The 16,088-nt window shown below is 32.8% G+C and overlaps 1 protein-coding gene across 2 annotated transcripts in view; it reads right to left on the bottom strand.

Annotated features, from left to right (window-relative positions):
- The window catches only part of Alk (Anaplastic lymphoma kinase), a 200,383-nt gene that overhangs the window by 128,026 nt on the left and 56,269 nt on the right, over positions 1-16,088 (bottom strand). For both annotated transcript variants that reach the window (XM_072534741.1, XM_072534740.1), the window contains exons 3-4: positions 14,051-14,220; positions 4,043-4,279 (exon numbers count right to left, since the gene is read on the bottom strand). In XM_072534741.1, the coding sequence (XP_072390842.1) occupies positions 4,043-4,279; positions 14,051-14,220 (407 nt within the window). The remainder of the gene's footprint in view (positions 1-4,042; positions 4,280-14,050; positions 14,221-16,088) is intronic.

Raw genomic sequence — 16,088 nt, 5'->3', positions numbered from 1 at the left:
AACAATGCTTTTTTTAAAATGTTCCTTGAAGTCTAAGAATGGTTTTTACAGCGAGAAAAATTCGAATATTTTCCAAGAAAACCCTAAAACAGCCCTTTCCTTTTTCCCATACAAATATTTTCGGAGCAGTCTGTTCGGTCCGGTGAACACTTTGAAAGAATTAATTCAAACATATCTTCCACTATTGAAACGAATAACAGAAGTATGTATTTGATATACTTATGAAAGTAACAAATTATAAAATAGGAGGGATTTACTTCTTAAATGCACCTGGTGGTAAAGGAAAAACTTTTTTGATTTCATTGATATTAGCAACAATTCGTTCACAAAATAAAATTGCACTTGCACTCGCTTCGTCAGGAATCGCAGCAACTTTGTTTGAAGGTGATCCGAACAGCCCATTCAGCACTAAAATTGCCATTAAACATGCAAAGCAACGAAACTCCAACCTGTAACATTTCGAAAAACTGTGCAATGGCAAAGGTATTGCAGCAATGTGAATTGATTGTTTGGGATGAATGTACGATGGCGCATAAAAAATCTTTGGAGGCTTTAGATAGAACCTTACAAGATCTACGTAGCAATCATAACCCATTTGGTGGTGCAATGATTTTATTAGCAGGAGATTTAGTGATTGCACGATCAACGCCAGCTGATGAACTAAATGCATGTTTAAAGTCCTCCAATTTGTGGAAACATATCAAGGTATTACACTTAAGCAAGAATATGCGTGCCGAGTTGCAAAATGACCAATCTGGAGACATATTCTCTAAACAACTCATTGACATTGGTAATGCCAAATTTCTTATAGACACCTTGACTGGTTGCATTATTTTTCCTCAAAGTTTTTGTCAGTTAACTCGATCAAAAGATAAACTTATTCAAAAGGTGTTTTCAGATGTTGCTCAAAATTACAGAAACCATGATTGGTTTAGCAAACGGACTATATTTTCTGCAAACGGGCTAAAACATAGATGTAAATGAATTAAATTTCAAAATTCAAGAACCAATTACAGGCGAATTGAGGATATATAAATCAGTTGATTCGGCTACTAACCAAGATGATGTCGTCATCTATTCGCCTGAATTTTTAAACTCGCTGAATTTACCAGGATTGCCAACTCACAATCTTCAATTAAAGGTTGGATCAGTAGTTATAACGTTGAGAAATATCAACCAAACGCGTCTTTGCAACGGCACACGGTTAGCGATAAAAAATTATTAAACAACGTGATATAAGCAACTATACTAAAAGAAAAGTATAAAGAAGAAGACGTTTTGATACCACGCATCCCAATGATTCCGACTGATGTACTATTTGAATTTAAACGACTACAGTTTCCAGTGCGGCTTGCTTTTGCTATGACTGTAAATAAGTCCCAGGGGCAATCATTAGGTGTTTGTGGTATTAATCTAGAAAACCCATGTTTCTCACATGGTCAATTGTATGTTGCCTGTTCCCGTGTTGGAAAACCATCAGATTTGTTTGTCTATTCACCAGGTAATCAAACAAAAAACATTGTATATCATAAAGCACTACAATAAAAATAAAACAGATTTTTGTTAATAATTATGATTCACTTGATTTACAATAAAGCGATTACTGAAAATACTTATATACGTTTTATTTCATTATTCTTTATTACATCGGTTATTAACCCTATGTTAATAATAATAATAATAATAATAATAATAAATAATTAATTATCTCTATATTTTGTCATTGAAGCACCCACTTTATAAAATATTTGTCACCTTTAGGTTCCCACTATCCCTTTAGATTATTTTGAATCAGGTTGTTCCCCTCTTAGTTTTAAGCCCTCTAGCAGACATCCCAGTCGGGATTTTTAGTAGGTCTAAAAGGGTGGCCAAAGTTCGTGGAAGCGAAGATACTTAGGTCACCCGAGCTGACCCTCACACACCACCCTATCATCATGGTGACGGTTCTGTTCACAAGAATTAAACAAATAAACTGCCACATTCCAAATTTCTTTGACAGAACGAAGTCTGTCGGGTCCGCCAGTTAGAAATAAAATAAGAAAAAAATCTTAAAAAAAAGCTGAAAAGGCCAAAAAACTGAAACCAGGAAAAATCGACAGGAACTGTAGAAAAACTGGCTACTAAACTAAAGAAACGACCTTTAAGCAAGAAAGCTGGAGTTAGAAACTTATATTTTAATGATTATGAGTCAAAAATTATGATGAGAGTAAGCTTTGTGATAATGATGAACTAGATGATGTAGATCTAACATTAGAAAATGAGGAGTGTTCGCTGAGCGGTAAATTCGGACGAGACAAGAAAATTTGATACCGTTGCGTAATATGTTTGAACTGAACTTATTCAGAATTTAGTGGTTGGGATTCAGAAGTTCATTATACGTGCGATATGTGTGCCAAGTTGCCAAGGTCAAACGGAAGACAGTCAGAAGAGAGAATTATCTCTTTAATGTGTTTTTTTAAATTTTGTCTTTAAGAAATTTATTTTTATAACCAAAAAAGTTTTTTTTACAATATTTGCTTAATTACAATAGTTTTTTTTTTCGAATACAGTTTTATTTAATTTCTGCGCAGAATGACTCAGTACTTGGGAAAATACCGCGCAATGACAGTTTTTTAAAATAATTTTTTTTTCTTCAAAATCCGTAAAACTTTTTTATGGGAATAACGTTCCCAATAGATACAAGTTTTAGTATTTAAATTATTGGAAGTTTGTTGTGCACATAGGAAACTTTTTGTAAACATTTCCTCTTAGGTGCGGGGAATTCCCCCAGTCTCCCCTACCACTCCCAAAAATTTTCTAGAGATATCTCTGCTTCTTCTGATTTGACTCCTATTTTCATGTGAAAATCTCCACTTATAAAGATTGTTAATTTATTTATTAGAGTGGATACTGGTTGACAAACTATACGACAACCCTCGTATATTAACAGTAGTTAAATTAAGTAACGTGAACTAGAATGGTTCCACCACCTAGAAAGAATTATGGATTGTAGGCAGATCAAAAACATTCAATGGAGGTTACTAGAAGGTAAAAAAGAAAGGTAGAGTGATGCGGTCATGGAGGACATCAAAGAGCTGAGAAGCAGAAATTGGAGACAGAAAAGCATATGTAAACGCCTTTACATATGTCTTTATATACGTGGGTCGTCCATAAAGTAAAGAACGATTGCGCATCACGAGCGACGCCGATTCTCCACCGCCGCAATTTCGTATGCGCCAGTTACCTCTGTCTGTCGCATCGGTATAAGCCAAGTCTCGTTACTGTGTGGTCACGCGTCGTTGTATAATATAATCGTCTACAACATTTTAAAATGGCGGCGCCCATTGAAAATCCCGCCAAATGTGAAGTACGCAGTGTGTTTCTTCAACTTCAACTGTGTAACTTCAACGTCTACAGTGGAAAATGTTCTAGTACCCTCCCTTTAGTCCAGACCTCGCGTCTTCTGATTATCATGTGTTCCCAAAACTGAAGGCACTCTTAGAGGGACAGAAGTTTAGAACTGTGATTTTGTAAATAAAATTTTGTGTTATAATCTTTTGTTTTTAATTTTTAATGTCAAAACGTTCTTTAATTTCTGAACGACTTAAGTATATAGCAAGTAGACAAACGAAAGAATGTTTTACGTTATGCACAATTTAAACATTTTGAGGTATTTCTTCATGTGAGTACCAAGTATCATTCATATTTATTCAGTATGTCCAGTACATTGTCATTTTTGCAATAAGAGAAAATTTAACTAAAACGATGTTAATAAGCGTTCTTAAAAAGTCTGTTTTTGATGCATATCAAATAAACAAAGAAATGCGATTATTTGTTAATTAAGTTTTTTATATAAAATGTAGGTTCGTCCCTTATTAAGATAACAAGATATGCTTTTTAAGATAAAACCTCCCTTAATTCGGGGTTTTAAAGGTTAAGGTTCGAACATCCTAATATTTGACAATTTCTGAGAACACATAAAACTCCGATATATCTCTCGCCGACTTCGTTCTAAGAATCAGACATAAAGATCCTGCTCTACACAAACAATAATTAATCTTACCTCCTTCGCTATTATCAGCATCCGTTCTGGGCCCCGTTTCGTTGAGTCCGTACTTCGTGCCAGAGGTGATAAAGAATCCGTTCGCAATATCTTTCCGCCACGTCCAAACGCAATCATTCTCGAAATCGCAGTCGACTCCAGCTTCGAATTCATGCAGTTTTTCCACGGCGTGCTGTTGATGGAGGATCCTAATTTTGTCGTTGTTTCTGTTGTACAATTGCTCCACGTTCGTCTTTCCTAATAAAATAATTGTTGATTATTAGTTTAAAAACATCACTCTCAAAACATCAAACAAAAGGACTAAACGTATTATAAGAGGTTTAAAAGAATATATTAAACTAAAACAAAAAAATGTTTTTAAGAAACTAAGGACTTTAAGACAAAAACATAATAATAAACATAATATTAAGAAATTTTATTCAACGAACTTATATCTTATAAAATTTCTACTACTTTAACGTTTTATATTTCGGACCTATTTAGTGTTTTAACATTATGAGGGAGAGACTAATTAGTCTTACTTTTGTATTATGTGTCCCCATTTGTTTAGGAGACATATTCCAAAATAGATTTTGGGAATGGAAAAGATTGCACAGATTAACTGCTTACACTAGTATTAGCACTATATAGGTACGGGAATTGTTAACACATTCTTTTAAGACAGAGAAATGAACTTATCACATATAAAAGTGAACAAAATTCTTCTAAGATTAGGTATATTTTTAAAGCGAAGCTTCTACACTGGCGTTATTTTCTCTACAGTAAAATGCTGAGGCGTACCTCACGGAACTAGCGCGACAAGACGGCGTCGTCATGAGTAGCGTCATAGAATAGCATTCTTGACATCGGTTCCCTACTCTCGATCAATTCGTTTCTAGTCATCATATTTTTACTCTAAGCAGGTGTAAATTAAAAACGGCATGAAAAATATTTAACAAAATATAGACATTAAATGAGAAGTAAAGAATTAAAAAAATATCTGTCACTAAAAGATTCGATTCGTAACGATTGTCAAAATTTAATACAAGTATTAATGTCATTCGATTAACAACATTGAATCATCTGTTTAAATTTTTATAATAATTCTCGTTTTAAAATAATTTAATATAAATACAATTATTATTTTTAAACATATTTGAATGGGTCCCTCCAGTAACGTTCCAAGCGCCAGTTTAAAAAATTTTCAGGAAGTGAAAAAAACATTTTTAGCGATAAAAAATAAGTTAATACCTTAAAATATTATAGCAATATTATTGTAAAGCTTTTTGTAAAACATCAGTAGTAAAACCTTTAAGTTACACAAAGTAGTAATAAAGGTATAAGCAAAATAGTAAATTTTTAATTGCAACAACGTTCTAAACGACTGTCGCTTAGAACGTTGTTGTAACTTTTTACGGAAGTAATGTCGGTTGAAACGTTATTGCATGAAATAATCAACACGTTCACATGTTAAAAAGTAACTTTATTTTACAGACACAATCGTAAAACCAATTTAAAAAAAAAGACTTATAGAAGTAGCATACATATTTGAAAACTTATATAGTATCAAAAAATTATTTATAAATTATAAAATAAAATACCTAATGAATGAGTTTTTGAACTAAACGATAATGCCACTATACGAAAAAATATAAACATTATTATACAAAATAATACCTGTCAAAGTTATGAAAATAATACAATTTAAAAAGTTAAAGTAATACAAAATATCAATATAAAAACAGCTTGCTTTTAAATATTTTAGTTTAGTTTAGTCCTGGTCATAAACAGATATAGTTTTATAAAATTCCCTGAATTCCTCAGGCACATATGGCATCATTGACATGAGATCCTTCTTTTTCTCTTTTTTTTATTGGAAGTTGTCCTTCATAAAGTCTGCGAAATGTTGCGACTTTTACTGGAGGGAGATAGACGTTCCTCCTTCTTGCTGCTTTCTTTGCAAGGCATTGAGTATGCCATGGCTGAAGGATGTTGTGGGAGATTCTGGCTTGCAATGAAGTTGGATCATCATGTGTCAGTTTGAACCACACAAAATGAGTTATTCGAAAGTTTACTGTTCTCAAAGAATTTTCAATAATAAAATCTTTAAAGTTTTCAGTAGATATTAAATAGACAGAAAACTTTTTTGAAGCAGCTGTAATTACTTCTACCCACTGGAAAGGAACATAAACCATTGCAGATTTCTTATGACGCTCAATCAGGGCAAAGTCCCTATCACAGGGTAAAAAGCTGTGTCCTGTTATTAAGAATTTCTGTTCCACAGTAGTGAACAATTTATTTACAACAAAATGTTGCATAAGAGCTACCATTTTCCAGTTATTATTCTGTCCTGTACAACGATCTGACAATATGATTAAGTTACGGGTCATGTTATCTTCTAATAGGGGAAAATGATGGGTGAAATATGCAAGGATGCATGAGGCAATTTCTGCAGAGCCTCGTTTTCCTTTAGTTTCGTCACAAAGAAACATCATTGCTTTGTTGTTGCCCTGGTCATGGACACATAGGTTGTAGCACGATAGCTGTCTTTGGTAAAAGACGTCTCCATGATTTAGAGTTGAGCGATACAGCACCTGTTGCAAGTCAACATAAAGTACAATGGTGTCTTTGTTAAGTTCACCTGTCGTTTTGCCATTTGCTAGAGTCTTGTATCTACCGTCAGCTCTAGCATGATGCAATTGACTCTCTATCTCTATTTGATTAAACAAAGCATTGTTAGCTGTTGTTGTTAACTTCATTTTTATGAAAAAAGAGTCGCATTGTTTACAAGTATCTGTGCGCGGGACACAAAATCTTAAATTAAATTTTATTTTAAACATGTTCCGATGGTAGTGTAAATTAACTCTTGTACCAGGGTATTTTTCCTTAAAAAGGTTCCACATTTTATATACACCTAAATCAGGTGTCAAACACTGTTTGCTACTTTGATGTCTAAAATAATGATTCTCTTGTAAAGGAAATGAAGCTACATGGCTCATAACAAGATCCCTATTTTCATCGGAAATGCGGTTTGGTCGATTACCATAGGTCCCACGACCATCATTCAGTGGTTTCCTGAACTTAACTTTTTCTACCAACATCTGACCTCTACGAGGAGTAATTTGAAAAATGTGACAGAGTTTTTCTGCAAATTCTAAGTGAAGACCCATTAGTTTTAATGTAATACTCTACACTACTCTGTCTCTTAGAAACATCTTCACTCACCAATCTTAATGCAAACCTCATTTAGATACGATGACTGGCCGTTGTAGTCGAGTTTGTAAAATTCCTGGAACAAAACTACTTTGTCTTCATCCTGAATATCCCCACAATGGTTTTGGCAGCTGCAGACCCTAAAACCCAGATTATGACAAATTGGTCCCAAAAAAGGTTATTTATTGGTTAAAATTGAAAATGCCCATAACTGTTTCAGTGTTTTGACTTGAGTTGTAAAGCTTAAGTTAAATAACGCTATTTTAAAAGCGAAAACTGAAAACTTAAAAAATGCACAATATTATGAAACATGAACGTTACTGCACTCACCTCATGTGGAGGAAGTTTTCCTGGTTTAGGCTTCCTCTTCTCAGTTAAATAAGGTTTCCCTACATTTCTAAAAACCTTACGCACATTTCTAGACCAGTGAGCGATGTTAAGTTTCCTGCTTTTACTTCGGTTTAACCGATTTGTATCAGATGGTGTTAAACTGACACACAGCGATGTAGACATCTTCGGGCGCTTGGAACGTTACTGCGCGACAAGGTCCGAAAAGTGGCGGGCAACGCTAGTCACAGTGCTGACAACTTCTATGATAACAACATGAAAACACCTTTGCCATGTCTGGGATATCGTATAGAACGTTTCTGAACAGAAAACCCGATTTTAAACATTATGTCGCTTAGAACGTTACTGACGGGAGCCATTCATTTAGGTTATATAATAATTAAATTTACTATCAAATGATATTTATTTATATTTTATTATAGTTTATTATTTCGTTTGAATTTGACAGTTCTGTCAGAAGTAAACAATGTATGCTTTGTTAATACGTCAACAGGTGGCATTACGAGCAAACTTAATAATTCATTGAGTTATTTGAATATAATATAATTTGTTTAAAATATAAATAATAAATAAGTAATAAAATCACTTAGTTTAAAAATATTATTTAAATTTAAAAATATAAATAACATAAAGTATAAAGCTTAGAGCTAGTATACTGTATAGCCTACTGTAACATCTTTTTTTTCATAACAAAAGGGAAAGGAAAGGTTATCAAAATAGAATTCCAAAAATATATTTCACTAATAATTTTTGCTTATTAATTAATTGGTTAAATATTAAGAATTTTCCATCTGTTACATTAACACGTTCGCTGCCGACTATATTTTCTAAATCAATGCCTCTGTGAGCCAACCATCCCTTTTTTTAAGTGTGCCTATGAGCCACCATATAACAAATGTACGGATTATGTTTTATTGTTGGTTGTTTTTCATTTCAATAAATTGAAAGAATAAATTGCTGTAAGTATTTAATAATGTTTAAAATACATTATTTTTACAACATATTGTGTAATTTTAGTCTGTATGTCTCAACGTTCTAAATCTCTGACAGAGCGGGAATTGCAAAACATTGCAATAAATTTTGGAGAACTTTCGGATGACGATGATGAACCATTCGAATCTTCTGATAGTGAGTACCTATGTAGTTCAGAAGAAGAATCAGATTCGTCAGATTCAGAAGAAACGGTGGAAAATGTACGAAAGTCTTTACAGAAAAAAAAAAAAAATTAGATTCACAACCTACTCGTCATGTTCACGATAATATCAATACAGGACCGAACTTAAATTCAATGCATGATCCAGAACAACCTAATGGTAATATTTAAGGTAATATCGTTCCAGGATTGAACTTAAATTCAATACTCGTTCCAGAACCGAACTTAGATCCGCAACGTAGTGAAGATCCACTATGGCCTAGTAGTAGGTAATTATAAGCTAATAGCACCTTTTTCTATTCCGTCAGGAGTAAATGATGAAGTAGCTGCAATGTTGGCAAATGGTACGTCTGGTGACTTTTTTGATGCTGTGGTCGATAACAGAGTGATTTGTCTGATTTGTAACCAAACAAATATATATGCAATTCAGTCTGTACTGGCTGCAGACGCAACACCAAGCTTTCGCTTACATGACTGGATTCCAACGACAAATATTGAAATTAGAAAATTTTTAGGACTAGTTGCCTGGATGGGTTTTGTGAAAATTCGGAAAATCGCAGACTATTGTAGTAACGATAACCTGTTTCATAATAATTTTGCAAAGAATGTAATGTCTAGAAATCAATTCGAGAAACTGTTAAGGATGTTTCACTTTAATGATAATTTAAGATAATTGGCAGATACAAGTGATAAACTTTATAAGTTACAGCCACTTGTCGACATTCTGACTGCAAATTTTAAGTCTTTATACGTCCGGAAGAATATGTCTGCATCGATGATACCCTATTACCCTTTAGGGGACGCTTGGGGTTTAAACAGTACACTAAGTCAAAAAGACACAAATGTGGTGTAAAAATTTTTAAAGTATTTTCTGGAACTTAGAATTTCAAAGTATATGCAGGGAAAGAAAATAGTTTCAACGTCACTCCAGAAAGCGTTGTACTATATCTTATTTAGTACATCAAGGAAGAACGTTGATAACCGATAATTGGTATACAAGTTTACCGCTAGCAAAAAAAATGTTTTCCGTCGATACACACCTGATAGGAACTGTTAGAAAAAATCGAAAATATATACCTCAAGAAGTAGTAGCTGCAAAATTAAATAAAGGGCAGATTGCTTCTATGGAAAATGATGATGGAGTGATCATTACGGACTAGAAAGACAAAAGAAATATTTACATGCTTTCTACTAAACACGGCAATGACATGGTCGAAGTTTCTTGTAACCGACAAACTAAACTGAAACCCAAAGTGGTACTAGATTACAATAAAGGCAAAGCGACAGTAGACTTATCTGACCAAACGGATGATAACGGACTTATCTAAGGAAAAGCGTAAAATGATTTAAAAAAGTGGGGTTTGAATTATTATTGACTACATCAGTTTTAAATTCTTTTTTAATATATAAGCTTGTAACAAATAACAACATGTCGGAGACTGATTTAAAAAAAAAATAGTGAAACATCTAGTTACTTATAATTAAACCACCACAGTACCACGAAGAGTATCAAATAATCACCATCATATTGAACAGAAGGCAGACGAAAGTAAACATCAACGAAGGAAGATTTGCAAGAACTGCTACAAAGAAATAGTGAGCAACACGGCCGTCAGTATGCTATGAACAAAACTAAAAAGGTAAACACCTTTTGCAACAGCTGCAACAAGAAACCTTTTCTGTGTATAGGTTGTTTTAATGAATTACATAGAACTTGAATAACTTTTTTTATTGGTTGTTTTACATAGTTTGATTTTTCTGTTGTTGAAAAACATGTTTGTATATATTATTCCAAAGTTGTAAATAACGTTTTTGACTCATATGGGACCACATTTGTCATATTCAAGAAATCGCACAAATTCTGTATAAAGCACATAGCTTGTAGAGCTCGTTGGTCCATTCCCATGGTTATTTAATACTAAATAAACACCAACGGCTCGGTACATATCGGAATAAATGTTGGTCTCATAGGGCCAACATGGCCTGTTAATGTAAAACTTGCGTTGGCCCCATTGGACCAACGTGTCCTATTGAAGCAACATCAGCGATGGTCCCATCGGACCAACATGGCAGGGAACGTGTTAATATATTTCAATAATAAAAACTCAAAACTTTAATTTATTAGGTGTTCAAAATGTTCACCATTTACCTGTTAACAGTAGAATAACCTATTTTTTGTTTCTTCTCTAACATTCTGTATCATTTCTCTATTTGATTTTTCTCTGATGTAGATCAGCAACATTTTGTTGATTTATCTGGTATACCTTAGACTTTACGTAATCTCACAAAAATATCTAATAGAGTAAAATCCGGTGATCTAGGTGGCCATTCTATGGGTCTCCCAATCCACCATCCGAAAAAACTTTGTTTAAATAATTTCGGACTCTGCGTGCATAATGAAACAAAGCTCCATCTTGCTAGAAAATTATGTACTGGTGAGAATCTTGTAGATGATTTTGATTATGTCGATTATTGCAGCTATAGTGTCATTCTCCAACATACTAAGGTATTTTTCGCAACTTAAATTTCCGGCCAGGAAAATTGGGCATACAAGATTATTTATACCTGTCCATGTATTAAACTTCTCCGGAAATTGTGGATTACCTGCCGACATTCTGACTGTAAACGTAGCCATTCAAATCAAAAGTAGCTTAATCATTAAAGCAAATATGCTTCAAATAATCGTGATATTGTTCAATATTGGTGGTCGTATTTTTACAATATTTCGTTCGTGTGTCTGGATCACCTTCCATTAGTTTGTGAACCATTTGCGGTTTATATGGATGTCATTTATTGTTTTTAAGTAGTTTCAAAACTAGTTTTTGACTCACATCGCAAACACGAGCTACACTTCCGCTTGATACAGATGGATCTACAACGAATTGTGACAAAACATTTATGTGTGTATTAGTGGATACTAGCGGACCAACTCGACATCGAGTTTTTTAAATGAAATTTTTATTTTGCGAGAAAAATATACAATATATACAATGACCGGAAGTAAAAATATTTTTATCAATAAATGATAATTTCGTGAACTTACATTTTTGAACTCTACGTTGAATTCTCTATTGATTTGACTAATAAAAACGAAACCGGAAGTAGACCTCAAAACCGGAATGCAATTTTTAGTTCATCAAATGTCGACATGGATATCATTTAGCAGTTAATTTTGCATGCTGATCACGAATCCGGTGTCAGATTTGCTCTATCTTCACGTTTTATGCGCGTTTCGGGTCACTTCCGGTCACACATATACATTGTGGGGTCTAAAACTTAAAGTAAATTTTAACTTCCGGTCATCTCAAAACCGGAAGTGAATTTTTGTACCAAAAGTATATCTTGACAATCTCATACGTAATACTAATAATATTCCGAAAAAATATTTTAATTATCTAATATGGTTTTTGAATAAAGTGGTGGACAAGAAAAGGGCTTAGCGTTTTAGTATATAAGATTTAGTATATCATCCAATCATAGTGAATTTTCTACCAGACCGCTTTGTGTTTTGTATGTTGCTAGATTCAAAAAATTGATAAATAATGGATCTAAAATAATGTCAATTTGACGGTCAGGGAATCGTTAATTAAAAATTCTTATGGCTGTTGGTTAGTTACGGCTAGCCCCTCCAAAAATAATAACTGCTTCACATTTATCGACTAAATTCCAGATGTTTTTAAAAACAGCCATTTTTAAAACCAAAACTTAACTAAAATTTTAATATTTTTCAACGTAAAACAAGAAATAATGAATAATAGGTTTTTGACAATCGTTTTATTTTTTGACAGTTTTTAATAAACAAATAATAGAGTAAAACATGATAAGCTCATAACTAGACTTAAACAAATATACAAAATGCATATATTGCATATTTTACATATTTTATGCAAATATTTGGAGATTTTGCATATTTATGTATACAAAAAATTGTATAATATGCATCAACGTCAATTTATTTGGAATTGCGGATTTTAAAGAATATTTATCTAACCGTAAATAATGGAACGACTGATTATCTGGAAATTATAATATTTATTTTGTTTTAATAATTTAGTCTTCAATATTACCGATAGTACTTATAGATACTACCTAATATTCTTAATATTGTAGCAGGTAACTGATTATAATCCCATAAGTTTAATGCATCGCGTATGAATAAAATTGTCCTTTTGCAAATCGTTTTGTTCTTAAAAGTGAAAGCGAAAACTTAAGCATCGTCAGTTGAGCTTGTTTCATTTGTTAACTATACCGATCTTAAAATGCCAAGGTAGCTAGTGTTGCTACTTGGATTAAACATTACAAAGAGCTATCTATCTATGAATATGAACAAATTTTATTGTTTAGTCTGTGGCAAAATTGTAAGTAATAAATATTTAATACTTTTCTATATTTGCTTTATAATAATTTAATAATTAAAATATTTTAATAATTGCATAAATTAACGTCAAAAAAACAAGAATAATGTAATTAAATTTTAATATAATATCAATACTTATTTATGTATATTTTATTATAAAATAGATATTTTAACAATTGCTGAGATATCAGTAACTGAGATGCAATAAGGGTGAAGTTTATTCTTTTAATTCGAGCAGGAATTTCTTCTGTTAATACTTTTAGTTTAAGGTAATAAAGAAATCGGTTCTAACTGTAGTTATTTATATAAAAAAATCTATTAACGACTGCAAGCGGAAAGAGATTTCAGATATATCAACATGTAAGAACTGTCATATTTAGCCAAAGAAGACAAAACTAAATCTGGAACAAAATATCATACCCCGGTTTTTAAGTCTTTTCGGTCAACTTCGAAAGAAGGAAACGAACAAGAAACTTTTAATGAAGACTTGTGCCGTGATAGACGTAATGAAATTATTGAAATTTGAATAGTTCTTACCCGGTAATTTTATGTGAAATATAACAATTCCATTGTATTTACTAAAACTCAATTTGATTTCAGTTATTTTATATGCATAAAAGGATACGCACGACTCGACTCCGAGTAAATTTTTTAAAAAAACAGTTAAAATTTATAATTTTTGTAATTTTCATATTTTCTATAATTAAACATTTAAAAAATTTATATTATTTAACACAAAGTAACATTTCAGAATGCTTTTCAATTTTCGAATTAGGGTAGAAAAAAATGACTAGTCTGGTAAAAATATAGTAAAATTTAACAGAGCACTTTTGTATTTAAAAATAGATTTTACATTCAGCTAGCGTATTTATTTATTTTTTCCAGTAAGTAATAATATTTGATAACGAAATAAAAAACAAAATATAATATTACAAGTAAATATGTAAAGATCACTCACTTTGTTTATGTCCATAATCGGAATGAGCCTCTGCATTTTTCGCCGAATCCGTATCATTCGGTTCCATTCGAGCATCAGCATCAGCGGCCATCATTTCTTCTTTTCTTTTTCCATCATTTAATTTTTTTCTAATTGTTGCTAAACTATCGGTCGGATTACCTCTTTTAGTTCTAGAAGAAAGTATAACAATTAATATTTGTTTTCTCTATAATTTTTATAGAGAAAATAAATCATCCGCAAATTTCCAATATTACATTTAATTAAATTATTTTAAACAGGATAAGAATAGATTAAAGCACTGTTTCACGAACTTTCTTAGATTGGGGACCGCTTTTGACAAACAAATTAATTGGCGACTCCCTTTATCTTATACTCAATTCATTCGCCATTTAATAACGTTGCCAATTGCGCCATCTATGAGTCATTTACACAATTTTTTTCAACAATTATTAAAATAGGACGGCTGCGTTGGATAGGACATGTAGAAAGAATGGAAGAAGGCGGAATACCACACAAAATATTCAAACAGATGCCGGTAGGAAAAAGAACAAGAGGAAGACCGAAGCTGAGATACTTAGAACAAATAGAAAATGATATAACAACCTTAAAAATAAAAGACTGATGAAAAAAAGCACGAAACAGATCAGAATGGAGAAGAATCCTGGAACAGGCCAAGACCCAAAAAGGGTTGTCGAGCCAGTGATGATGATAATGACTGTTTGTTTGTTTGTTATATGATCGTTCCATTCTACTTTTCTATTTCTTACCCAGTTCTTGATGTTCTTCATCTTCCATCTACGTCGTATATCTGTTCTTCTAGCTCTATCACATAGTGTTTTATCATCAATTTTTCTAAGTGTTTTCATCTCTGCTATTTCTAACATTTATTTTGTCCTTTCTGTGTCAGGTCGTGTTTCTGCCTGCAGCGTGTGACATTATTGGTCTGATGACTGTTTCGTAAATTCTGCCTTTCATTTGTTTCCCGATATTTTTATTTCTTCATATTGTTTCATTCAGGCAACCCGCGGCTCTGTTGCCTCTTTTCATTTGATTTTCCACTTCTTTTTCGAGCTTTCTGTAGCTAGAAAAAAAACCTTCACTTGTTCTATTATCTGACCTTCCAACTCCAATTTACATCTTAGTAAATTTGCTGTTATAACCAGCTGTCTTTTTAGGGAAAATTCAAACAGTCACTGTTTGAATATCAAACAAGACAGTCCATATTACCGGCATTCTGCTTATCTTTAGTTAAATATAAAAATAAAAATAAAAATCCAGTTTTTTGTCGTGAAACAAATTAAGTGATTGTTAATGGGACCAAAAAAACGAAAATGGGCTACGCTTCTACAGCGATAAACCAGCATATTCTGCAATCAAACCAGCCGATGAATTGCGAGCCAACTACGAGTCAACAGCCAGTGACGTACGATCCACAATACCAAATGTGCACTCATCAACAATTACAAGGTAATATGCAAATTTCTCAACCTTTAAACACGTCTCACTTTCAACCCTTACAGCAACCCCAATGTATTAACCCACCTTCCACCCCTCTAAATCAATCCGAAATGTGGAAAAAAGTCGAAAACTCCAACAAAAGGCAACGAACTAGTCCAGACAAAAGAAATGTAAAGCAAACAAAAATAAACGATTACTGGCTGAACTCGCCGACTCCAACTTCTAACAGATTCGATGCACTAAGTAGTGAATAATTCAGGAAGCTGGCTGGCAGTCAACACCTACATAAACAAAAGCAATCGTACAAAAGACTTACCCAACGAAAAGAACCCAAGCACCTCAGGATAAAAATAGATTAAACCAAGCTACAGCAAGATTAAAAACATTGTTAAACAACAATAAAAACAATGACATAAAACGATATTTACAAAATCTATCTGCCACGGAAGCCTTCGAATACTCACTATAGAAGGCAACACGAAAAATTAATCCACCACAAACTTTCTAATCCACCTATCCATGCCAGTAACGGACAACGGGCCAAAGTAACAAAGAAAAAGCCACAATCTTTGCGAAATAC

This window comes from Diabrotica undecimpunctata, chromosome 6 (genome assembly GCF_040954645.1).
Source record: "Diabrotica undecimpunctata isolate CICGRU chromosome 6, icDiaUnde3, whole genome shotgun sequence".
Lineage (NCBI taxonomy): Eukaryota > Metazoa > Arthropoda > Insecta > Coleoptera > Chrysomelidae > Diabrotica > Diabrotica undecimpunctata.
This window is presented reverse-complemented; position numbering and strand designations above follow the sequence as displayed.